General features: G+C 43.4%; 1 protein-coding gene across 1 annotated transcript in view; it reads left to right on the top strand.

Annotated features, from left to right (window-relative positions):
• Positions 1–1315: 1315 nt before the first annotated feature.
• Positions 1316–27104, top strand: part of LOC307250250 (PDZ domain-containing RING finger protein 4) — a gene marked incomplete at both ends in the record, with an annotated part of 42942 nt that continues 17153 nt past the window's right edge. Inside the window, one exon of the mRNA XM_080027279.1 lies at positions 1316–1384. Coding sequence (XP_079883405.1) covers positions 1316–1384 — 69 coding nt within the window. The remainder of the gene's footprint in view (positions 1385–27104) is intronic.

Here is a 27104-nt window from a genome sequence, read left to right as displayed (position 1 = left end):
GAAAGGCATTGGCTGATATATCGTCTCTGAAGTCTCTGGCTTTGCTGGTGGCCAATTTGCTGTGGATACCCCCATTATCCATGACACCTGTAGTGCCTACTGAGTTATAAATATGAAATAACAGCTTTTTTTCTCTTCTATTATGCCAGTTCTCATCCCCAGTATGTGTCAATTCATATATAACTTTTAAGATAGGTGGGCATTGCAACGTTGGTCGATGAACTGTATATACTCCTGGATTACTCAAAATGTGAACTGTGATGACTTTGGCAAATTATACCGTTAATCTCTTAAAATCTTCATTATAAAAACAACGTCAACTAACAATGGTTTGCATCATTGATTCATTTGCAGAATTGTCTCAATCTGCCATTTGTTTGGTCCATAAAATGTTGAAAAAGAAAAAGAAAATCCTCACATCTGAGAAGCCTTAAACCAGCAAAAATACTTGCTAAAAAGGACTTAAGCAATGAATGTATTATCAAAATAGCTGTTTATTAACCACTTCGATACTAAACCTATTGTCGTCATGTGCTGTGATGACATTTACCGTTTGATTTATCCGTAACCAATGTGATTCCTTATTTCCTTTTTAGAAATAGACAACAGTCAATGAATCTGCAGGTTACCCAAAAAGCTCCTCTGCCCAACAGTGTGTTTCAGTCAGGGCACAGTCAGCCCTAGCCATGCCCAAGCTCCTCACAGGTGCTGCTCACACAAAGGAGGCTTATTGTATAACTGTGCCTCAGTCTTTAATGAACCAGCGCTCTTGCTCTCACACTCTCCTCCCTCTTCTATAGTCCCCTCCTCTGGTCCTGCCTACCTCATGAATATACCCAGCCTCATAATACATGAGGATGAGTATCAGTGGAGTCATGTGCGCCCACACCGAGGAGGAAAAAGGGGGGAGTGTCTCGGCGAGCGAGATTCACAACTCCGGCATGCGAGTGTGTGTGCATGTGTGTGTGTGAGTCTGTGAAATAGAGAGAGCGGGAGAGAGAGGAGACACACTGGCTGATGCTGACACGGCTGCTGCTACTTGTACTGTACCACTGCTGAACCTTCATATCAGTTGGACTCAGCAGGAGCTTTTTATTCCTTATTTTTCTTCTTTTTTTTCTCGAGCTGAGGGTTGTTCATGATTATTTTATGTGTGAATGGGACGCCTGAAAGAGATGCCTGCCAAGGAGTGACTGATGAGAACCAGCACTCCGGTCGGTGTGGAGGGTGACCCCCTGTGTCCGTACCACCACCACCACCACCACCACTACTACTCGGGGAGAATTGGACGCCTGGCGTTTCCAAGACGACTATAATGGGCTGCAATCTGTGCACTTTACAGAAGCGAGAGGAACACTACAAGCTGCTGTATGAGATTGCACAGGTGAGCAGAGGCACGGTCCACTCTGGCATCAATTGTGTGTGTGTGTTGTTGTACATGATTAATTATGTTCTGGGCTGCTGCTGCTGCTTGTTTTTGGAAAGAGGTTCCAAACCAAGACAGGAGGCTTGTTGGGAGTGTTTTAGGAAGATGATGTATGAATATGGGAAGGAAACACAAAAGGAAAGTGAGGCAGCGTAATGAAGAGAGAGGCTTCTTACACACCAGCAGATGTGTTTTGAGTAATGAGCAGTTGCTTGGGGAGCAGTTAGTGTGCAGCCCATTCATCCAGCAGGATAAAAGGAAGGAACATTTTACCTTCAAAAATAGAGTACATGAAGTAGATGAGGAAAGGGTTGCATTTGTGTGTCCCGGAATGTGTCAATGAGCACTTTCTCGTAAACTAAAAGTTTTCTTTTGGCACTTCTGGAGTCATTGTGAGACAGTTACATTCTGCCCATGCAAATGTAACGTCGTAAGGAACACTTAATGGTCTTGCTGTGAGCAAAGCTTAACAATGCAGTACCTGTGTGCAAGTCTGACAGTTGTATTCTTGCATTGTTGGACTTCTGTACTCCACAATGTAAGGAGATATATCTCTGTGTACTGATACACAATTAACTCTGGGAAATCAGTAAGTTAACTGGCAATGGCCAATATCTCAGAATGTGGGTAAGCAGAGCAGATAAACAAGCGTTCACGTCACCACCTCATCAGCTCTCTTCCTGTGACAGGCTAATAGCCATAGATCTCAGTGTCTCCTGGTAGTAGTGCTCATCCCCCCCTACGGTTGCGCCTGCCTTCACGCCACTGTGATCACAGGCTCATTAGCCGTTTTATACAACCATCCTGTGCATTAATTGGACGTGAAATGTCTCTCTTTACCCTTGTAAAGGGACATGATGAGAGGAAAAGGGGAAGGAAACCTATCGTGGGTTAAACACTGCCTGTAGCTCTCAGCTTGTGTGCAACTTTGGTTAAGGACACTCAGTTGGAGACAGATGTGCTTCCAGCAGCAAAGGGGGTTGCATTCACGAATTGTCTTTCCAATATTAGCAAAGAGACAAAATTGTCCAGAGACCATGAAGGATGAATAGGTAGCCAACCAAAGTGCCTGCCTTGCCTTGTCAGGATGGCCATAAAAATAGTGCTGTCTTTGTGCTTTTCTTAGCCTTTGTGCTTCTCTTCGCGCCAGTTGTTAAGACATACTGTAGCATATATACTGAGTCCCTTTTCTGGTGGTTTAGCAGAAGGGATCAGCAGTCGCCAAGTGGGCCAGTCTCTAGGGCACACTCCCCGTTGACAGCAGCTCTCTGGCATGTCTGTCCACCCACTGATATACGGAGCTGATTCAGGCCGGAGCTGCAACATCAGCACCTGCTCTCAGATCAGCGCTGCGGGAGGGAGGGAAGGCGGGAAAAGATATAGAGCACGGAGGATAAGGACTGGGATGGGAATAGGGAGTAAGCCGTTAAAGATGTAGTTGTTGGAGAAAAGTGCCCGGCAGGGAAAAAAAGGCAAATGAAGGAAAGGGGGCAAACAGGTGAAAGCTCACTAATGCGGGTAGAGGACAAACGAGACGAGAAGAGGGAGGAAGAGATGTTACCATCTTAGGCTACTTTCTTAGTGCAGTGTCCAAAAATACATTTTATATTTCTCACGCTTCCATTGTTGAATCTCCTCTTTTCAGCCTCTCTCTGAAACGCTCCATGGGTGCGGGTGTGCTTATCAGGTGCTGAAGTATGACATCATGCGGGGAAATAAATCTGACTGGGATTCTTGAACACAGGTGTTTTTTCTCAAACAATGGGAGTCTCTTGTCATACTGGGGACCCATAGTAATGTTGAAAAACTGAAATTTCGCAAAATATGTGACCTTTTAAAACAATGTTTTATCTATAAATAACCCCACATAGCTTATAGAAAAACCACATCTTCTCACTGTCCTGCATGTACACATTTCACATGCTCACACATGTCTTCAGACAGCAAAACAAACGGTTTGCATCCCCTGCAACAGCACAACAAACAAATACAAAGCATCAATACAACTGGTGTAAAATGTGGAGGGAGGGAGACAGGGAGGAGAGCCTCCTCCAGGTAGCATAGCTCTCCCTGCGGCTACAGAAGTGTGTCAGCGTGTCTTTGTGGTCAGGAGTAGTGTGTTGTGACAGCTGTGATGCTGCGCTCGCCGCTCACACCGCCAGGCAAACCTAATCCTCTTTCCTACGTCTTGTCTCAACCGTCTAGCTCGCTCAGCTCTCCCCTTCGCTTCACTTTTTTTCTTCAAATTCTGTCTTTCTGTCCTGTCTGTCTGCTGTTCGGAAAGACACACACGCACACACACACACGCGCCTAGCCATGTACGCATACCCAAACGCGATACCCTCCACATGTGATTATGCAGAGTCGGTGAGCGCTCGTATGCAAATGAGGCAGAAGTGCTTTGCTGGTGTCACAGCATGACTGACCGGAGTTGATTCGAGGAGCAGGAGTCAGTCACAGTGGTTGGTTTTCCACCTTCCTCCCCACTTCCCTTCACACCCAGAAACAATTTTGACACTCTGCCCAGTGCGCCTGACCCCACTAGCTGTGGGAGATTTATGACTAGCTGGCTCTCTCTCACTCTCTCTCCATTCCCCCTTCTCGCACTCTTCTCACGGCTGCAGGTGTTCTGCATGGAAATGTGCTCACCTTTCCTCGGCTGGCCTTCAAAGCCATCTCACATCGGAGCTGACATTTTCTATTTATTCTATCAGCCTTTGTGTCTGGACAAGAGGACACAGGAACCTTATATTAGCCTTGCTCCTTTCTTGTCCAGAAATCCTACTTTCTTATTTTTTATACTACTGATCATCTGCTGTGCATTGTTCTTTTTATTTCTCTCTGTCCTCCTTTCTTTTCAATTCTTCTGATCTCTCATCTTCTCTGATTACATTTGTTCCGACCTTTGCTCTGGCTTGCTCTCTGCTGGATCCCACTCCAGTTAACCTTCCAATGATTGTCCTCTGAGAAGGGGAGAAAGAGTGGATGTTTTTTTCTTCTTATATTTTTGGCCAACAAGGATGAAACATAGTTGAACCCATTGACCCGATCTTCAGCAGCACTCGTGCTACGGTCAACTAGACTCCTAGGGCTTGCTCTCTTTACACCAGGATGCTGCTCAGGCCATTTTTCTTTGCATACAAAAAAACGGTATTGCTGATTCGCTCTGAGTTTTGTAATCCCCATTGTGTCCTGTGAGCTGCCTCTCATGAGTGCCATGCATTGTCTGTGCACCGCTGAAACCCAGTGATGTGTGGCTTTTTTGGGGCTAATTAGCTGGATGGCAGATGTTGATGTGGAGCAACACCGCATAGCTCAGAGTTATGTGGATAGGATGAGGTTTTTGCATTCTGCAAGTGTTTCTGCTATGTCTTTTGACAAAAGCTTTTTTTCTTTTCCTTTTTAGCAAATAGGGTTGCAATCAAGAGAAAGAGACCCACTGGGACTCCTTTAGCTGTCACAACTCACCAGTTAGCACTGATGTTGAGCAACCACTAGGCTACAGTAGCAGCCAGCCAACTCTAGACAATTGTCTGGGTAATGAATCCCATCGTAAACAATGCAGCGTTCAATATTTCATTATCCTGCTTTGCAATTTTTCAATTGAGCCTTGATTTCTTTTTTGTCACTAGAAGTTTTGAAAGTAGCGGAGCCATTTTTTATTAGAAGGTAGCAGAATCACTCTCCACTGCATTTCAGAAATAAATGGAAGGCAGCTTCCCAGCTCAATGAGGCATAGCAGTCCCTGATAACTTGCTGATGCATATGAATGAGAATAAGGTACACACTGCACGCGCATGCACACACACACACACACACACACACGTACACGTACACGTACACACACACACACATACACGTACACATACACACACATGCATGCATGCACACAGTCTGTCTACGGGAAACAAAAACAGTCTTAGAGAATACTCTAACTATTAAACCATAGCATTGTGCTCATGAATTTTAGAGTGTGACGGCGCTCGGGGGTCGCGACTGTAATGGAAAGTCTTGGAGTTAAGCTATGTCATGTTGAGCAGTGACACCAGGTTGACAGGACAGACAGACGTGAAATGAAGCAGATCTGGAATTAATTTGTTTCCCCGGGTCGAGGGGCGATTCCCAGTAGCTCGGTCCTGTATCGTGGTGGGCATTCTGTTCTGGTGTAGTAGCACCAGATGTGAAACCTGTGGACCATAGAGGGTTTAGGGGGGTGGACACGGTTGACTTGCCGCTGCCTGTGCGACACCAATGGCCATGTGTGCAAAGTATATGCATTTGATAAAAAGGTTTGAAAAGCTATCACAAGGGCCAGGCATTCTGAGAATTGGGGTTGGCAAGCTGCATCGGGCTGCATGGATCATCACATCCAGAAAAGCCTGCACCATAGTCTGCATTTGTGATATCCTTTGTAGGCTAAGGCATTCGTTTTGCATTTAGTCTGTATATACAGTCACTGTGGAGAGGACAAATAGTGGGTCTCCGGGGTCCAAGTTAATTTAAATGTTAGTTGACTTACAGAGGGAGAAGTTTCAAACCTTACAGTAAATGGCATTGGCCCCTGTAGAATTGTCAATACAAGAAAAAAAAACTTAATTTTGATTGGTTATAATGTTTGAACAAAGAGGCTTTTGAAGTTTCTAAATCTCTGACAAACATCAGATTTATTCATTCTCTTTAGAAACTGTGTCTCATTCGCCAGCAGGGAGAAAGTAAATGAGCAACTTCCCATCAAAAGTGATAGATTTCCCTTATTTCATGTTCCTGCGTTTCTTTGTTTTATCGGATACTAAACTAAACATATTTGAGTTTCAATCATGTGACCTTGGGCTTTGTGATAAGCATGAATTCCATTTGTCTGACTTTATTTTTACACCTAGCTATCTTGAAACTGTAACCAGCAGATTAATTAATAAGGAGAAATAATTGTTTAGTGGCTGGCAATGGTGTGAAATAGGAAAATACTTGTGAAACCAGCAGTTCTCCCACTTCACTTCTATGAATATCCCTGTGCCTGTGATGGCTGTGATGGTACATTAAGGCTGTTGAACCTTGCATCCACCCCCACCCCCCGCCCCCACCACATATTCAGCAATGGCTCCAGACAGTTAGCTACAAATGTTCTCATCCATCTCCTTGTCCCATTATGTTTTTTTTGAAGGATGTCCCTCAACCATTAAAAATGATAGAAGTGAAGAAAGAGCGGGGAGGAGAGGAACACATGCGAGCTGCTTGATTGATCTTGTGTCCAACCAGAGAAGATTAGCCTGAAATATAATCTGGCCCTCCTGCTCTGCTTTGACAATTCACAACCAATATAAAGGTCCATTTCTTTAAAGCCCTCCATAGACAGACAGGTGGACTGATGCATACACACACCAGTCCCATTCATGCCTTGCCTTGCTCCGATAAAGAACCATATTTCTCGGAGTCGGGGCCATTCGCATTATCAGTTCTAGTGCACTTTGCTTCATTCTAAAGCCTGTCAGCCAACCATGTTTGATTACAACACAAATGGATGCATTTGAGCTTCACCTCTGTCTGTCTCAAGGTTACTAGTGGCTGAGATCTAATTGAGATCATCTGAATATGAGACGATCATTTCCCACTTTGGCTTTTCACTAAAAAAAGCAGTATTACTTCCTCATTCTATAGGTTTGCTTCTCAGCATGTAATCCTATTCCCCTATTCATACAGAGAGCGTTGCATAACGTGCTGACTGTGTAACAGTAGATTTCATGGTCTAATTTGATGTGAATCACACATTCAGTCGCTTGACTGCTTCCATTCAACGGATTGCCAGAGCTAAAATACTTTACTCTTAAAACCCAGTGTTTTTTCTTTTAGATAAAACGAATAGAACAAAGTTAAAATCCAGATCACCCATTCTGGCCCCGGAGACGTGCGCTGTACAGCTCGGATACAGATGATGCAACGTTTTGCCACGAGACATGAAGTCAATGGTTTTTTATCAGTCAGTCCACTAACTCTCAGCGTGGAGCAGCAGGGAGGGATTTAAGAGGGAGCTGATGAATTGACCTTTTCCGTTTCATCTCTTTCTTATCTCAATAAGAACCCAGCTGACCTTTTCAGCCACACATCAGGTCTGTGAAAACCCCCTCGTCTGCGTACGCCCCTGCAACCCAACGTGAACACAGCTCTTCAAAATTAGTTTTTATCTCCCCGCTCGTGATTCCGTCTGTACCGATGTCTTTCATCTTCACTCTCAGCTATATACCGCCCAGGAAGAACTGCACAAACAAACCTTGACATGCCATTTACCTTGGGGGGGAACTAAGGCTGTTCATCAGAGAACAAATTTCTCTACATCTCACTGCTTGGTGCTGGGCTGTTTGCTCTTGTAAGGTAGTGAGACAAAGGGCTGTGATAGGAGGTTATCGTCTCATGTATACGCGTACGGAAACAACAAGAAACTAATTACAGAAGCAGACAAAGTCCTGGAGGTCATTCTACTCATTCACTTTCCTTTTTTATTAGCATCACCTAATCAATTCATTGGGATAGAAGGGGATACAATTTCACTCTGGGTAAGTCTCTTTGTGGGGATGAGGATGACATCAGCGTGGCGTCATCCGTGAGTAACACAGAGGCTTGTCTTAGTGCATGTTTAACTTTCACATGCTCATCAAGATCAAAAGCTGTCAACTTCAATCAGTCTGCAGTAGAGACAAAGGGAAATTTAGTATCTCAGTATCTCAGTGCCAATCCCCAGTGAACCAGAGCGTGTATTTAATGAATTGAACCCGGTGTAAGATGACTCAGATGCTGTGACACGTGTGTGTGTGTCTGTGTGTGTGTGTGTGTGTGTGTGTGTGTCTGTGTGTGTGTGTGTGTGTGTGTGTTGGGCTAGCTTGGGTGATTTGAAATACTTTTTGTCCTGCTCTTTTTGTTATTTACCATATCTCTTGACAGCAAACAAGGGATAAAGGAGGCATATTTCTCTGCCCTCATTATTATTAGCCATGACTTGTTGCCCTCGGTATAACTCAGAACATGACATTTCAAAGCAGCTATTCTTTTACCGTTACACACACATACAGACTCACACACATCTCTGGTGTGTACCAGCATGAATGTTTATGGAAATATGGAATGTGTGGAAAGACATACAGTATGTGTGTGTACATTCAGAATTATTTGTGTGTCTGTCTAAATTGGTTAACCCCTGTATTTGATTGCCGCAAGTATGTATGCATACTCATATAGTATGTGTGTGTGTTGTCCCTTTTACGGGATACTTTGGACCGTTAAATTGTGCTGCTGTCTGTGTGTGTGTGAGCCAGAGCGTACATGTATGTTCATCATGCGTAGAGTGGGAACAGCCCTGACAGCTTGCGCTTTTCACTACAAACATTGGTGAAAACAAAGAGCTATGAGACACACACACACACACACACACACACACACACACACACACACAGACCTTGCATTTGCATCCAGGGTGCCTCTTAACTGATTATCTGAGTTTAAGCAGACAGAAGGGCCCTCATTAATTTAATACCATTCATGAGAACGAATCTTCCCTTCGACTCCCAATTAGTCTGGATTGTATGCAGGAGATGAAGTACATTTCATCAAGAAACATATTCAATACACATAACATCCATAACGACTATGAAATATGAAGTATCTTGGAATCTTAAAGTCCTGAAGCCTTTTTTTCTTTCAATTTTAAACCACCTTTAAGAACAGTTCATTATTTCCCATGAGGAATTTATTCATTTTCGCTCTTCTCGCTTCTTTTGTCAGCAATGTCACCAACTTCCTTGCATTTATTTCCCCCGTTCTTCCTCAGTGGTTGCCTCTGACAGGCCCATATTAGATTTGACCCGCCTTTTGTCGTGCAGCAACAAATCAATAAAAAATAAATGTCAACCAGCAGGGAGATGCAGCTGTCAATCAAATCTGATCAAACCACACCTGCACAATCCTGGAGAGGTAGGATTTTTGGGGTGTAAATAGCAAGTCTAGTATATGTGTGCTGACCGGAAAACATATAATATATATATGATAATGTCTCCATATCATCAGGATACAACACCACTGAGAGTATTATGTGGAATAATCGCTGAGCTAATATCGCTAGATGGCCTTATAAGAAACTAAAACAATTGTTTTTGGTGTTTTCAATGCTAGTGCTGGATGGTGATAAAAACAGGGTCATTTTTTTTTACTCCTGGTGAAATGAGAGAGGTCCAGACATGCTTTCTCTTATCTGTTAAATGCAATGTGTTCAGCGTTCAGTTTCCTCCAATCCGCAAGATATCAGCTCCAACATCACCGCTGACATTTGGAGAAATAGGATGGTGTCAAGGCATGGGGCTGCCTGCGTGATCTAAAGTCGATAAAAAGGGTGACAAAGCCTTGAGTTCTTGCTGTAGATGCTTTCAGCGATGGCTCCTGTTCACTCTCTGTCTATCTTTTACTCACTTTCCCTTTGCTTTTCTTACATTGCCTTTGCCTCCATTCTTTAACCTCTGCATTCGTGCAGTGCCTCAGAAGGTGTGGACTTGTCTGTGACAGGTGTGTGTCCCTGCACGTACTCACCCGCGCCTGTGTGAAAGGATGACTGATGCTGGAGTAGGTCAGGAGATCAGTCAGTGTGTGTGTGTGTGTGTGTGTGTGTGTGTGTGTGTGTGTGTGTGGGTGTGGGTATGTGTGTACAGAGGTGGAGGAGGGGTGGTATCGCTGGTGGGGGTGTCTGGGTGACCCAAAGCCCCCCGGGTGAGGCTGCCGTGCTGGGTGTCACACCACAGGTCAGTGGGCACCCCCTGCGGCTCCCATGATAAGCCCGGCCTGACAGCCGTTTGATGGGAAGGGTGAAACACACTCACACTTCCCTGCTCCCTGCTCCACAGCTCGCATGGCCAGGCCCTGGGGAGGAAAGTGATAAGAAGCTCTATGAATGTTGCTGCTGCAGTGACATTAGCTACTGCATATCCAACAGTCATTCCTCAAGGGCTCATACCCATAGAAAACATGAGGTGCCAGTGGTATCAAGTACTATCAGCCAAAGTACAAAAGCTAAATAACAAGCTCTTAGCTGTGCTTTTTGAATAAAGCTTAATGATTTCTGATTGCAATGTGAGTGTTTAAGTGTACGTGGCGAGCAGAGCCGTGGCTTTATTGTTGCTGCTGCTGTCACACTGACACACTGACACAGTTCCAAAGGCCTTTGCTTTTAATGAACTGCATTTACAATGAGTGCATCACAATGGCTTTCCTCAAAGAAAATCAGTGCCTCATCAATGTAGGGTGAGTTTCAGTGTTTAATGAAATTCAATTGGATTACAAAATCTATTTCAAAGACCAATCGCATTAGAATTTGAAGAGAGCGTGTCAAAGGGTTAATTGATTTGTAGGAAACGTCTCATTATTATGGAAGGATTTGTTGGATGCTAATCTCCGTATGATAAATCATGTTTGCTGCAGAAGAAAGCAAAAATGAAAGAGCCATTTTAAAACTGAGGCACACTTCCTTTTATGTGTATCAATGCGAGCGTGTGAGAGCGAGGAAACTATTTTTACAACACAACACATTGTTGCAAGCAGAAGTTCACAGTAGATGCAGTCCTTGGGAGGTTGGAATGGCGAGTGTGTTTTCTCCCCCGCAGCACTGCAGTCAACCCGGCACCTCCCACACAACCCAGATCCTCTCACAGTGAGGCCTCCGTTCACACTGCCTCAACACTATAGCAGGCAGACCGGCCCAATGAGGAGGGGGCCACCTGCCTGCATTCAGACCTTGGGTTGCAAAAGCTTAGACATGTGTTATTTATGTGCATTATAGGCCATTGTAGTTTTGCATTGGTGTCATCATAATTGGCTAATTTGTGTCCAAGCTCAAGGAATTGCTTCCCCCCTACAGAGACCTATGTGTCTTTGGTGAAGCCAAACTTCCATGTTTTTCTTGCATTGGTGTCGGCCCATCCACCAAAGTAGGCTACTGGTAAAGTGCTCAAAACAGCAGGCAAAACCTGGATAAACAGAGGAGAATGGATAGATGTTGATAAATGCGCAATGCTGTACTTGCACTTGATGAAACCTTTGACATACAGATAACTTACTCCTTCTTCAAAAGTCACAACTGTGCTGTCAATTTCCAAACAACAAACTCACAAACTGTATATAAGTGTGTTTCAGTCTTGGGTGGATGTACGGACTTGATTCGACTGTCCTATGGGGCCAGAGAGAGACACAGATCAAGGAAGACGAGACAGACTGGATAATGTCGGGGGAGCTCAGAGTAGTAGTCCATTAATGTCATCGGCACGTCACTAACTCTGAGTGTCATCGGTCCTTGTCACCTTCTCTCCGTCGCTTGTCAAATGTGAAGTGGGAGTGTCTGCTGTCATCACATAGATACGCTGAGAGCTTCCCAAAAAAAAAAAAACCCTAGCCGACAGTGACTGATCGGTGCCAGAGGACCACAGTGAAATCCCAGAGCTTTCTTCAGCTTTACTCAGCAGCAAATGATGCTTTGCCTAAACATAAACAAAGGCTGGGATTTGTGAGAATGACATGCAATGTGTATGGTTGCCTTAAAGGTCTAATATTGAGTTGAACCCATTTTCTAGTACCAGTAGTTAAACCTAGTGAATTTGTTTTTGAAATAGTTTTTTTCCTCAGAGTATTGCCTGAGGGAATAGAATGGAGCTAATCAATATGGGAATGTCTGTTTTTAGACACTGAGTGCATTTTAGACTGTTTGTGCATTAATCAATAGCAGAATATGTTTTAAGAGATAGAGAGACAAGGGGTTGGGATGAGGATGGGCTACTTCCTCCACCTGAGGGCTGCTATTCATCAGGGAACTGACACAAGGCTGTAAAAAACCAAAAGAGGCAAGGAGCAAGCAGATAGCTCCCACTTGAAACTGTGCTTCTGTGTGTTTGTGTAGTCGGGAAGAGGGTTATGCAAGTTGTGTGTGTGTGTGCGTGTGTGTGCGTGTGTGTGCGTGTGCGTGTGCGTGTGCGTGTGCGTGTGCGTGTGTGTGTGTGTGTGTGTGTCTCACAGCCAGAGCCTCATATCATGTTTTTTTTCAGCTCTCCACTAGATTTCCAAGCTCCTCTGGGGAGAAGGTTGTATTTCAGGAAACATACAGTGTAGTCTGGAAATATCCTGGTTGCTTGGGGGAAATCTATCACACTTGCTTGTTCTTTGTACAGAGATGACTTTGGCGCCGTCACACAACTGAAGGAGTTCCGTTTTCATGCTGTCTTCGTCTGACAAGTTTACACTGGAGCCCACGCCACAGTGAAGGCCCCAGGTGAATCTAAGATGTATTGTTCTGCCTGTGTGCCAGAGATGGCAACTCAAAGTCGAGGCCTTCAACAGTGAATAAGTATAACATGGTTTTAATACAGGTGTCACTTCTTTTGAATGATTTGATTTGTGGAAACAGTGTAACAATGTATTTGTAGCAAAAGCCGGTTGTATAGAAATGTTTAATACAGATACCCAATGATATTTAGTTGAAATGCATGCTTAAAATTAAATTGTGTTAAAATTAAAAGCCACCAAAAGGGATGCCATTCAATTTCAGCGATTTTCTCTACCGAACCCAGGATAGAATATCCGAAAAGTGAAAACCAATTCATCAAAACTGCGGATAAATGAATTGTCCGCTGCATGTATAACAACGCTTGAGGTGCCTTTAAATGTAGAAAGTAGATGAGGGAAGAGGAGCTATGGTCTCTAAAATGACCAATCCTGGCTGTAGCATGTGTGAGCCAAATTGCTTCAGCACCATATTGCGTAATGAACACTGTATCTGCTGGGTGAACAGGTGGTTTCATTTGAAAGCCAATTACACGCACCTCTTCTGCTTAATCTCATATGTCCTTAAAAACATTAGCTGAGACATTCCTGTTTAATTACACTCTCCTGTCCAACAAATCAGCTGCACTCTTTTCTGCACTTCATTTCTTGTAAAAATGGTTTGGTCTTTCCCTGGCCTAATCCGGTATTCTTAGGAGTATAAGCCATACCTTACCTAAAGAGGTGACAGTTTTAGAAAATGCTTAAATGGGCCATTTTGTGAAGTGTTGCTTGTACAATGTAGCCTAATTGTGTATTTGTTTTCAAAGACGGAGTCAATGCAATTTGCGTGCTTGTTCGTGCCATTTACCTTATTTACAACAGACATTTTGATAATTTAAACACAGGTGCAATTAATAGCCGACATTAATAATGGCTGCACTCCAATTAGGCCTTCCAGTGCTACGGCTCTGTGCATGCTGACTCTCCACAGTGATTTACTGTCACACCTAAATTGAACAGTCGTCCCTTAATTCATGCCATTACTTTCATCTGTGCTTTTCTTGCAACAAGTCAAACTGTCTGCTGAGAGAATGTTCTAATTATCCTAAAAATACATTCTGGTCTTCGATGAACCAGTGGGGAGAGTCTGTGTTAAGTATCATGCTGTTACCACATGGACTATTTCTGCACCCACTCAGCCGCTCTCCTCCTGTGCTAAATGTTGGTGTTTGGCAGAGAATTAAATGCGTGAAAACAGAGTGAGAGAGGAAACTTAAAGTGCCAGATGTGAGCCGGCTTTAACAGGTTGCCCCACTGCTGCTTGGGACCAATTAGCGTTTGTCATGACCGACTTCCACCCCGCCATCAGCCCTGTATGTTTTGAACACAGATTTCGTCTCACGTGCAATATGGTTCATATTTTATTAGCCTCCCCTAATTGTCTGCCATCTACAGCCCTCCTCCGCCTGTTTCGCAGTGCATAGAATTGTTATCAGGAAATCACGGTGGAACAGACGCTATGCTACCAAGCAGTTGCGCTCGTCTAATTATAAAACACTAGGTAAATGTTGAGCAGATGCCCTCCACTGATACAACCCCCACCCTACCTCTCTCAGCCTTCAGCCTGGGAGAGCCATGTGGTCTCTTTCTAGTGTTGCATTGGCGCCGTGTGGAGTGCTGATCCTTGCCAAGTGACTGCCGTGGTATAAATGAACCTAATCGCTCGCCAACTCATGCACACCGTCCAGCAGACACTAACAAAGGAAGAGAACTTCCACTTCAGCTAAAGTGGTCCGCCGCACCCTGCTGTGGAGACTGACTTTTCACCCTTGTGGTGTCTAGTGTAAGAGCTTGTGTTTTACAATGAGGATGCATAAGAGTGATTGTATCAGAGGATGCTGCACTGCCGTCTAATGACTAATAGCTTCAATGTCCTTTAGCCTTGCACTTGGCGTTGCGGTGCAACTATTAGGCATCTGTTGGTGGTGGAAGACAAATAAGGAAAATAGACAGGAGGCCGGATCAGGGGGAGACAGAATGCCAGTTAGTAAGTTAATGCAGCAACCTGTTAGTTAGGGGTTCTCCACCAAGCAAACCTGTCCGTAACAGAGAATGCCCGCCAGTGCAGCGAATGGCTTTGTTGTTGTTACTGCACACTTTGTGGTCCTATAATTAGTAACCATTAATCTTTTCCCTGCATTGTTTTGCCCAGGGGGATCCCCATACAGTTAAATATCCTCCAATACATCTTTTTTATTTTCTTAAATCAGATTCCCTTCTCCCTTTATTTCCCAAATGCTTATCACAGCACTTCTTTAATTATTTATCCATATTCCAGTCTTGTTCCTTTTTGTTTAAATATGTCTCGCTGTTGCAGATGCGTTAGTGATCTACGTCTTTGATTGACCAGTTATGAATTACAGCAGTGCAAGTCACTTGCCTAAATGTACATGGAAGTTGGAGTTGCAGTAGTATCTACTTCAAATAGGGCCAGAATTCAGAAACTCCAGAAACTTCTTGCCAAAACATGCGGAGAACAATAGAAAAATTGATTCAAAAGCAAAGTCCACAGAGATGGCAACATTATACTGTAGTTCCATTATGTTGCCTTGAGTTCCTGCAGTGGGCCTTAAGTTTGACATCATGCTGTCCCTTCTCCTTATCCTCCTCCTGTGTTCACATCTTGCTCCTGGCTTCATTACCTCTCATACCACACACTATGAGCTCGGGAGGCAGAAACAGCTGCTGTCATTTCTGTCTAGCATCAGTGTCTCCCAGTCCCTCCTCAACCACAGCCACAAGTGACCTGTTCCTTGTCTCTGTGCCAGGACAAGCCCCGCTGCAGCCTGTAAGCTCCAGGTGTAGGATCCGGGTATAAGCTTCATTGGGATCTAGAAGCATGGCTGTGATTGCACTTAATAGCTGATTTAAAAAATATATATATTTTGGCCTCGCAGTTATAGAGAAATAGCTTTGTAAAACAATATTGACTTTGGGGTCGCAGGTAGGAGGAGTTTGATGTATACATCTACGCCGGAACAATCGCATCCGCATGCACTCTGAGCATCCATTACACAGTTGGACTATAAATCTGCCTTGGAATTAACCAGTGAGTAGAGGCTGATTGGTGTAGCGGCCTCCTCGCCCTCTCAGGAATGAGAATAAATGAGCGGACCCCAGCATGAACAATCCTTTATTACACCAATTAGCAAGAGGAGCCAGCGCCTTATAAAACAGGGGGCACCTGTCGTCACATACGTGGCCTACTTATGGTTTCCATGACAGTGTGAAGACCCTCCCCTATACTCCCATTGGTGCCACCATCACATATGCATACCATTACCACATTACACCCCCCCCCCTCCCCTTCCCACCTCACCCCTCTCACATCCGTTTGCACTGCATTATCCATGTAATGTCAAAATATTTTCTGAAGTGCCAGCTAACAAGTGCGGCTCTGGAGTGCCTCCACAATCTCAATATGTTCATCAACACATTTTTTTTCTCCTTTTTGGAGAAACTTCAAGAGATGGCAGAATCATTAATCAGGAAGTTTCGCTTTGTATTGCCTGTTAATCATTCCGCTCATTCCTGGGTGCACTCTTCAAACAACGGCGCCAGGTGTCCTTAATCAAGATTGGTTTGTTTGCCTGTTTTTTTGCATACATTAAAAGTGCCAGGTGGACAATTTTTTCATTAATGTATTCTCCGTCAAGAGCAGAGTAATGTTACAGCTCATTTGCTGTGCAAAGCTTCGGGTCATATTAACATGTTTTGACAGGTGTTTCATTACTTTCGGAATAGACCGGCTGACATTGTTTGTTGTATTTTCTGTTAGAGGTTACTTGATCCCTGCTGTAAGACAGGTATGTAGGGACTCCTGTTTGTGTGCTACATGTGAAGCATTTGGCTCTGTCATTGAACTGTTAGCAGTTTGCCCATAGAGCTCTTGTACCATTTAATTGATCATAATCAGTTAATTACTAACATCAGTGTTGTAAAATAGATGATATTTCTGCCATGTTTGTCTGCAAGTGGTCAACTGTCCTGCCGTAAAGAGTTGCTTCGTCCTATTGTATTTACCACTAGGAGGCTGATTTGTACTTTTTCCATGTTATGGTCAATCGGTTGTGACGCGACCATGGTATATGTTTGGCCACTTTATGAGCAAAGGACTAACGAGGCCAATGTGAGTGATAAGGGTTCCATGCCTTTGGAGTGTAGGGGAGCTCCTCTGAGCATCATTTATGTCTCCACTGTTCCATATGTGTAATCAGGACACAGTTGGAGGCACTGAATTGCATCCAATTTCCTCTCACTTCCCTTTGTTTATTGACTCGGGGACCAGACAAGGAGTGAGACTCGAGTGGGTTGAGAGAAAAACCACAGACATCGACTTTGCTAACCTCTCGCTGGCACACTTTCGCTGTGCCATGGAGGAACACAGCAGGAAGCCTTGAAGTAGATTGATTACACTTGTGATCGCTCCTCTAAGATAATGTCCTTCCTTTTAATCATGCATTGTGCCGCTTGCTCTTTACAAGGATAAGATTATCATCGGCAACTTCATCACTGTCTCATTGTAAATGCCATCCTAATTGGACAGCTCCGATTTTCATTGGAAGTTTTGATCCCATTCACTGCTGCGTGTGTGTCCTTCAGTTTAAATGGATCACTGTGTTTGGCAATCTGCTCTTTGTCTGTGGGTCTGCTGTCCTGTGCCCGATGTGCTGTCTAATTCTCCACATGGACAATGTCAAACTGCGTTGTCTTCACTTTCTATAGAACCACGTTTACTGTGAACAGAATTGCTCTTGAAAACTCCATAGGACTTCTGAAACAGCTCTTTGATAAAGAATCCAATATTTGGCAGTATTTGCAGTATGTTTTCTTGATCCCTGTGGTGATGAGCTTTTCTGAGTGCTCCAAAGTCAACATCCTCGTATTGACTCAATGAGCACCAGAGAGGCCTCATAATCGGTAAACTCCATAAACCTGACATTTCAGTAAAAAAGCCAAAAACACCTGCCAGACATCCCCCAGCTTTGCTTCTGCTGATTCGTTTCCAGTGTTTGAATTAAGATTTGAGGATGTGTTTGGTGCAGAGAAAAGCTTGAATGAGAGTTCAGCCCTCGCAGCCCTCAGGCTATCATCAGTAATCCTGTCCTTTTTGTTCCCTTTTGACATTGACATCACTGACCAGACCCGGCACGCTGTTGGTTCTATGAAGCACTCTTGATTTCACCGGTCCCCTCTTTTGTCAAAGCCTTTGTGCTAGTTGACATTTGTGATGGGACACTAATTACTCTATTTGACTCCAGGGGCAGTGTTAAAAACAGCAGCCTCAGGCACAAGATACCTGCAATCAAACATATTCTGCGCCAAAATGAATCCTTTTCTGGAGCTTTCTTCTTCCTCCATCTTTTTATCTTAGCTGTTTCCTCCTCCTTTCCCTTTTTTCCCTTGACACCCAGACATAAACTGGCTCTCAGTTAATGGCCGACTGATCAGTCTCTACCCGCGGGAGTCCTGACCGACCTTTCAAATATTCCCGGTTTATTATTTGCAAAGTCAAAGCTCCATGTGCCATCGTCCTACCTCTAGTCTCATTCCCAAAGCAAGATCCATGCAGTAGCCTCAGAGACAAAGAAAGAGCCGGTAGAGAGGAGGGGAGGGGAGGGAAGGGAAAGTCAAACGAGACGAGACGCCTTTGTTGTTATCACGAGTGTCTGGCACGATGTAAATAGTGCTAATTGCATCTTCTGCTAAAATGAGCATATTAAAATGGGAAGGAAACAATTAACTGCATTCAAAGTCTCCCCAGGCCACCGTGAATAAGACCGGCCCTGGCATTGGAAGGCATTGCCGGTGCCATCTGCAACCTGTGTCAGCTCATCTGCACTCCAAAAAATTAGAAAAGGCGGATAATAAAGGATAAATCTGGTTAATTGTAACTTGGGTCTTATTCGTCTAGTTGTCTCCCTAGTTTGGGTCTGTAATAGAAATGATAAGGGATTACAACCGACATGTTGGGTGCTTCCAACTTCCGTTTATCCTCAACATGACATGGTTAAAGAAGCAGAACATAAACTCATCTGCTTTCTTGTTGCAAGAGATCGATACTACATACGTATCTTTATGCTAAATGTGATGCTTATTGCTACTTCAACAAATAAAACACAAGTTGTTGTAATACAGTGGAGTATTCCTCCTGCATTTACTGTATTTGGCTCCTTCTCTTCCTCAGTAAGTATAGTATTTTATTCACAATTGGGCTACAGACCACTAGCCCAAGTCAGGAAAGAGCTGCGGTGGCTCTTTTGTGTGTTTGGTTTGCATTCAGTGAGCCTTAAGTGTTGAAAATAGTCTTACTAGTAACCTTCCTTTGTGGCACATTCTTTCTGCCTCACTCTCAGCACATTTGGAGGTGTTCCGTGACGGTACCCACTTGATTTTCTTCAGTCAGCATATGGATGGCACCATTACTCCTTACAACATCTTTTCACGCCAGCAAGGCCATTTTGCTGATGTGCACATCACATAGCATCATCCAAGTACCCCCCCTCCACCCCCCTTACCCGCACCCCAAAACCAATTACCAGTTATCACCAAGGAGGAGACCGTTCACCCATTAGTTATTCATCCACCCAAGTGCTGCTTTTACTCTAATTTGATTTTCATTTTACATTAAAACTCACTCTAAGATGGCAAGATCTTAAAAGTGAAGCACAGAGCTTAACTGTGCATCTTTTAAATCTCTTTAACAAATATACGCTGCATGTACCATTAACCTTGAACAAGCTGATTACCTTAGCACTCGGTTTACCTCACTGGTCCCAAATCATATTAAGGATCTGAGCTGTAGAATTTCATAATCCAGCCAAAATAGAATAGTACAATTATCACACATTCAGCCCTGATGTGTTGGCGATGAAGATGGAACACTGTATTGATCTAATTTCATGGGAATGTGATCATAAGCAGACCAGGAGGATGTCGTAGATAGTACTACTATTGAGCATCGGGCAAATAGGGCCAAGTACTATGAGGAATCTGTTTCACTAACAATATTTCGGTGCTGCGTTGTGAGCACTGCATTATGCTTGTGAGTCTGTGCCTGCTTTTGTGTCATAATGGGAATATTCATATAGGCCTAGAGAAGCTGTTGCAGGTTTCAGCAGCAGGGTTGTACAATTAGTGCAATAACAGTGACCCAAATTGCTCATTATATACTGCTCACTGAAAAAGGAATTACATTAATGTATTAATTACTCAATAGCAAATTTAATTTGTAAAAAGAAAATCAGTGTTCCTTTAAAAAATATATACATTAAGACTTGATGAGGAGTCACCAAGGGAGTTCACACACACCTTAAACTCTGAACCAAACCAGCAGCTAACTTTGTAACAGGCCTGTTAAGAACACACATATAATGAAGACAACTTTGTGGTTATCGAGAGAAGCATTTGTTATCTTTTTGTAGAAACGTACTAACACAGCTAACATGTACAGGACCAGTCTGTCCATTCAACACAGACACCCAAAATGATATCCAACTGATATATCCAAGCCCAAGTGTAAAAGGAGGAAGTGGAGGATTTGGCAGTAGAAAGCGTCACTGCACACTTCAATGATGGGTTGATGAGATACGCTAAGATCTCGTCTCCCTTCGTCCCTTTATAACAGTTGTCTTTATACGCTGAGCGATCACAACACATTATTGGATCGTAAACGTACGTACAAAAATGCGGCCCATGAATTTTAGAGCACATCGAAAGAGCTGATGCACTTTAAACTGTTGCACAATAAAGGGAGTACACCACACAAGAATTGGTGCTCAAAGAAGAAAATTGGCAGAATTCATCAAATGTTCTTCTGCGGGCATAAAAACCTCAGCAGCAACGTGCGGGGTCTTTAATGTGACAAAATAACCCAGGGGCCTTTGTGGAGTGTGTGTTATGAGATGTTGTAGGGGTTAAAGGAGGCCTGTACATTGGTTCATGTAGAGATGTTGGTGGGAGATTCAGATTTCCCAAGTGGCATGCTCCCTCTCTCTCTCTCTCTCCCTCTCTCCGTGTCATGTCATCGGAGCGTAGCTTGAGTCACTCAGATAGTGGCGTTGACTGTCTGAGAATGATTTATGCAGTCATAACGGCTGTACTGTAGCAGGACCTTGGCCCGTATTTTATTCTGACACTTATTATTGAAATGAGACATTTGGGTGTAAAGAGGAACTCAAGCGGTTTTCTCGCTGAGAGGGGATGAGCTGGCAGTCATGCTCACATCAAAAAGTCAGTATTCCAGCATTGGGAATGACCTAAGGGAGTTTTTAGTTCCGCATCCCCTCCCGTTCACACTTTTATGCTGTTGTTTATTTATGAAAATGCAAATTGAGTTTCGTACATTGAAAGAAGGCATTTCACACAATGATATTGTTGTTTCTGCGGCTGCTGTTCAGGTGCTCGGAGACATTAAAGAGGCACACAGCGGCAGTCAGTCAGTCAGCAGTGAGCGGTTCTCCCGTCTCATCATTCTCTACTCTATTGTTTCATAGACTCAGTTGGAAAACATCTACAAACAATAGATCAAAAGAGTTGTACGACTTATGTTTGTCATTCAGTCTTAAGTCCAGTTCATTATCTGTACAAACATTGTTAGGTGACTGGCAGCTGAAGCATTTCTGAGGCTTGTACGTCCATACATTGTCAATACAAACATTCTGCGTTCATAAATATCTGGTTTCTTTGTTAAATGTCAATGCTGCAGGCCTGTGCACATAAGACACTTAAGGAAAAAAGTCGTCTACAACTTCCAAGGGGGACTCTGGTGGCCTAGGGGGTTTAGGGCACAGAAGCGTGAACTGCAACATCTCCAGTTAGGTTCAAGCCGGGCCAGGGAACTTTGTTGCATATCGTTTTGTCTTGCTCTCCTAGAAAACTGCATTTTTTTCTCGAGAGCATTTTGGTATGAAACATCACATTCAAATGCAAGAATTCTGTTGCATCTGCTGCTACATTTGGCGACACCTGCAAAGAAGAAGAAAAAAACAAACCATTCGGGGAAATATTCTTATTTCCTTTTCCCAGCCGGCACTGAGATGAGATTATATCATGTCTGTCTACACTAATTACATCCAGCAGCAGGTTAGCTTAGCATAATGACTGGAAACAGGGGTAAACAGCTTGCTTGGGTTTTTCTAAAGGTAACAAAATCCACCTTCCAACACATTCAATGTCCACTAATACGTTTTTGCTTAATCTGAACAAAAAATAGAAGTGCTTTTTTATTCAGGAGGAGACTTCTGTGTCTCTATATGTTGAGAAACATTAACGAAATAATTACGAAAAAACTTCTGCAATGGGAGTATACAATGTAGAAAAAAAATACCAATGGCCTCCTCCCATTTCCCAACTCTATTTGCCCAAGATATATGGGAAGACTTATCACACAATGTCTCAATGTCACGTCTCGGCCACAGCGGGTTGACCTTTCCATATTTTATGAGTGTTAGCATGGTGGTTTCTATTCTATCAGCGCTCTGTTGTGTTAACGGCCAGTAGCAGTGTTCCCTTTTCTTTCTCTAAAGCACTAGTCCACCCCTCCTGATGCTCTTTTTATCTGTGGGCTCCACACACACAGCTGAGCGGACCCTGAAGCCGAGGGGGTCACATTGCCTTGATGAGGTGATGGAACACGGCGCGTTAATCTACGCCTGTTAAGCGGTATACACTCCCGAGGGCTAGATGACCTACATGTTGCACTTTCTCCATCTGTCTGCATACACTTTTAACACCCCACAGGCTGCCACTCAAAAGCAGCAGGTGACGGCCCACAGGAGATACAGACTGTGAGTAACCGGGGCCTCGCTGCCTGTACAGATGTTAAGCACAGCTACACAAGGTTACAACGCACTGGCCTCTGATGCTCTCTCCACTGACGCTGAAAGCCTTGTTCACTTGTCAGTCTGGTCCAAGTAGAAAGGACGACCTTGCTTCCTCCACTTTTTCAATTCAGCGCGTTTCCAGTTCAACCAGCAGTGAGAATAGAGACACTGTGAAACTTGAAAACAAAAACAATTCATTAAGATTCTAGAAGTGCTACATGCAAGCCATAAAGGAATGTATGCGGTTAATTTGAAGGCATAAAAACAAGCTAATGGACTATTAGAGTCTACTGCCTCGGGGGCTCCCTTTTCCCTTAGAAGAAGTAAGTGCATCAATCACTTCCATCAGTAATCCCCTGCAAGCCGCCAGCAGTGTCTGTGTGCCTCCTGCCAAAGGAACGGTCCCTCAGCAGGAGCAGCATCAGATGTGGCTGAAGTTGACATCTTAACAGATAAACTGGCCCCACTTTACTACCACTGTCACTACATTCTGCCCTGGGTCTCGGGCCGTATTGATGGGTGGCTGCAGTCGATGAGACAAAGGCAGTGACAGAGCAGACGCCCGGGGAGCTGGAGCTAAAGCTTGTTCTCCCTCGCTTGTCCTCACACCTGGAGGATAAACGATAAGATGGGACACAGATGAGAGAACTTTTTGGATTGTGCTTGTGCCCTATAGGCAACGATATAGGTTCACAGTTGTAAAAACAGTGACTTTCGGAGGGAATTTTTTAAAAGTAAGTCAGTGTGTTTGCTCATCGCCAGTCCAGAAGGATTGTGTGATATTTACTGAGGCTGAAATGTAATGCTCTCAGCTGCGTCACAAACGCACAATTTTGAAATGTCTCTGTCAATATGCCACAGAGAAAAATAGAGAAGGTTTCATCCTTTCTTTCTTTACACTCCACTAAGCCGCTTTACTGAATTTGTGTTGGGAGAGCTGTTGGCCCTCTCCGGGGCTTTGAGTTAAAATACACTTCTCTTTGGGCTGCAGCTGCTGCATATCCATTTGCAAACAGCCAACAGATGTGTCTTGGTCCAGCTCCTCCATCCCAGCGCCCGGCTCCCTCCAACTTCACATTTACCTGATCATCTCTTGGCCCAATTACAGCAAAACCATCTCCTCTGAATAATCTCTATTGTTCTGTTCCAGACCAACACGATAATTCATGTTGGCAGTTCTGGCCATGAAGCACTTGCAGAGCTTTGCATTGCACTGGATAAACAACACTACAGCTGCTAAATAATTTGTTGCCAACAGGTTTTGTTTACCGGGATGTGTTTATGAATGAATATGTATTTGCATACTTTGCATGCACACGCTAGTGTAACTACAACAAACTATGTGTGATGAAACTTTAAAAGGGCCACAGCTTGTAGGCTACACAGAGAGCAGGCAGCGAATCTGGCGAGAAATACGCTAGTGTTTAATTCTGACAGGATTAAGGCCACTAAGGAAGGATTGCAAAGGCCAATTGCAAAAAGTATTCATATTAAAATCACACTGTACAGTCACCTTCAGCGTCTTTAGGCGTGCTAGCTTGATGATGCGCTTTGCAAAAAGCAATGCCATCACAAGACAACTCAAGGGCGTTACTGAAAGGCAGATCTTCAGTGTGAGAATATCCGAGGATATCTAGGAAGGATGCAGCCAGGCTTATAGAGAGAAACCCCTTCCCATCTGTCAGATAGTACTGCCGCTCCATGCAACCAAACAGAGGCAGCGTGTTTAGCTGGATCGACATCAGCCAAGGGGACACAGCAGCGAGGATGGCAAAGTCTCTCATGCAGGAGTTAAGACTACTTAATATTCCTCGGTTGATTGGGGATTAATTGTTCCATCTGGCTCTCATGAAGACCAGTGAAGAGAAGAAAAACAAACACAAATACTCCCTCCTCCTTTCTCTAACGTGGTTCCCATTGTTTCAATACGGTCAATGAGTATGTCTATAGCGAGTGCTGAGGTTTAGAGAAGAGGGAGGAGCCTGGGCCGGACATGCTGTGCCAGAGAGAGAGTTGAGAAAATGTGATCATTTTTCTGCGGGACTGTCATACGCCATGGGCTGCCTCATTTGTCTGCTCCACCTCCTTTGTTTTCCACCTGGTTCCATGTTTCAGGATAAGCCTGCGGAGCGAGAGGGACGGTTAAAGTAGCTAAATAAGCTAATTATTACAGTGCTCCATGTTTCTTTAATACGGCACTTAACTCTAATGTACGTTCTGCAATATTTAATACCCGCCGACGAACCACAAAAAGCGGAATGAAAGCAGGTTTAGACTGTGAGGGATACGCTGCCCGACTGCACTCTCATTTTTCCTCCAAATTGCCCTGCAGTTCCTCAGGAGCGGTGTTGACCCAGTTTATCTCCCGCTCAGGTGATTAATGCAACATGGCTACAAACAAAGGTTACATCAGGAAGCAGGGGAGCAGGCCAGAGTACAACAAGAGCTGAGGGAGTTATGTATGACGACTGTTATGGTCCAGAAAATAAGTTGGTTTTGGTTTTGTAGGGCATCGCTCAGTCTCTGGAGACACAGAAGTGAAAGAAAAAAAACAACTGAAGAAACACACAAACTCTAATGGACACACAGTGATGATCCTGTTCTGAGAGGAACAGACTATGATTGTATCAACACCTTTATTACATGATACATTTCTTGTTTACATTTTCTATTAGCAGGTTGTGATGTTAGCTATGTGGAAGTCCATTAAATTGAAATAATGAATTAATATAATAATAATAAATGAATGTCTTCTGTTGTGCTTTGTCAATTGAGAAAGAATGACGTCCTATCATGCAAGTTGCATTATAGGAAGTGTAGTATACAATGTTGTTAAGCCAACTCTCTGTCCTTGCTTTGTTCATTTTCTTTGAAATATCACATTTCTGGAGTGTCCCTTCAAGAGGAGGCAAAGTTGGGACACCAGCTGTATAGCACAAATAATAAGTTGAAGAGGAGTGTGTGTCTCTCTGTGTGTGTGTGTGTGTGTGTGTGTGTGTGTGTGTGTGTGTGTGTGTGTGTGTGTGTGTGTGTGTGTGTCAACTCAACAAGGAATTACAGAGCTATTTTGAGATATTTATAAACTGTCTTTCATTTGCACACACAATGCAGTGATTCCCAACCTGGGGATTACCCCCACCCCCACCCCCTCAACATCAGTGGCATTAGTCATTGAAGTATTCTTTTTGTTGCATTTTATAGACCAAACAAACAAATATATAAATCAATAAATTAATCAAAAGGGATCAGAAGTAGGCTAATTAATTGCAGTCCTAGTTACAAGCCAAAACAAAAACTAATTAACATATAAAAAAATTCAAAGATGCAAACTAAATGTCTGGTAATATTTCAGATGGGGACATGAACACAACATCTAGGTGGACATTTACAGTACAAGAGAACCAATAAAACATCCATGATGAGCCTTGGCTTTACAGAGGATTTGTGCTGTCAGTTTCTATTGATACCTTACTGCCGCTGAAAACACGTGGAGTCATTTCTTAAAGGGAACAGTGTTAAACTCAGTGAGATGTGTAACACAACAAGCACAGGTGAAGAATTAGTGGTGGAAAATCCGAGTTGGAAAATATAAAGCTCTCGCTGTCGAGTTCCCCAGTGGCTTCTGTATCTTTAATGTTCATTTTAGAGGCACCACATACACACAGCCATTTACTTGAAAACTGTTTACAGCGCATGAATATAGGTCATTTTGTTAGAGATAAACACACATAGCCTAGTTCAGACTGTGTTGCATTTTAAAGGGTTTGTCATTTGAATTCTGAAGCAGCGCTGCTTAATAGTTTTACAGCCTCACTTTTATTCTTTCACATCTGACACTGAATATAAATGCTGTCTTTACATTTCTAGTTATCATTTAAACTGGTTTCAGTTTGCTGTGCGAGCAAAAAACGGCCCTCCATATTTTAATACAATTTAAAGTGTAATTATAGTGTGTCTACCTTTTTTCTTTTTCTGTGGTTATCTAAATTATAATCTCTGGTTTCAGCGTTTTTTTTTACCGCCGCACATTCTCGGAGGTATTCCACAGCCATGGTTTCTCTTTGCAGAGAAATTGCTGGTGTTAAATGAAGCAATGATTTTCTTTATATGTGCCAGCTGTAGTGCAAAATGGTTTTCAATCAGCCCGAAAATCCAGTTCATTTTGTGAAGATGAGTTTGAAGATGGCCTGAATGAACAAGGGGTGGGGGGGGGGGGCTTTTGGGCTTTGATCTAACATTCTGATAATGTTGCATCAAACTGTGATTTTGTGTGTATGTTTTCCAATCATGTATTTATGAAGATTTCTTTTTGATCATCTGTTGAGAAGACTTGAAAAAATGTAAATGAGCTGTCTGGATACATTCATCCTGGGAAAATGGCTCCAAGGGCATAAATATGTCCTTATGTGTTGCAGATACAGCTGCTTTATTTTTATTTTTGCTTATGTTAAGCTGTAGAACCAAACACATTAAAAGAAACAATAGAAATGCATATACGTCTTAATGCAGAT

Source organism: Ammodytes marinus (assembly GCF_949987685.1).
Source record: "Ammodytes marinus genome assembly, chromosome: 5".
In the NCBI taxonomy this organism is placed as follows: domain Eukaryota; kingdom Metazoa; phylum Chordata; class Actinopteri; order Uranoscopiformes; family Ammodytidae; genus Ammodytes; species Ammodytes marinus.
The sequence above is the reverse complement of the archived record's forward strand: the minus strand, read 5'-3'. Positions and strand labels throughout refer to the sequence as shown.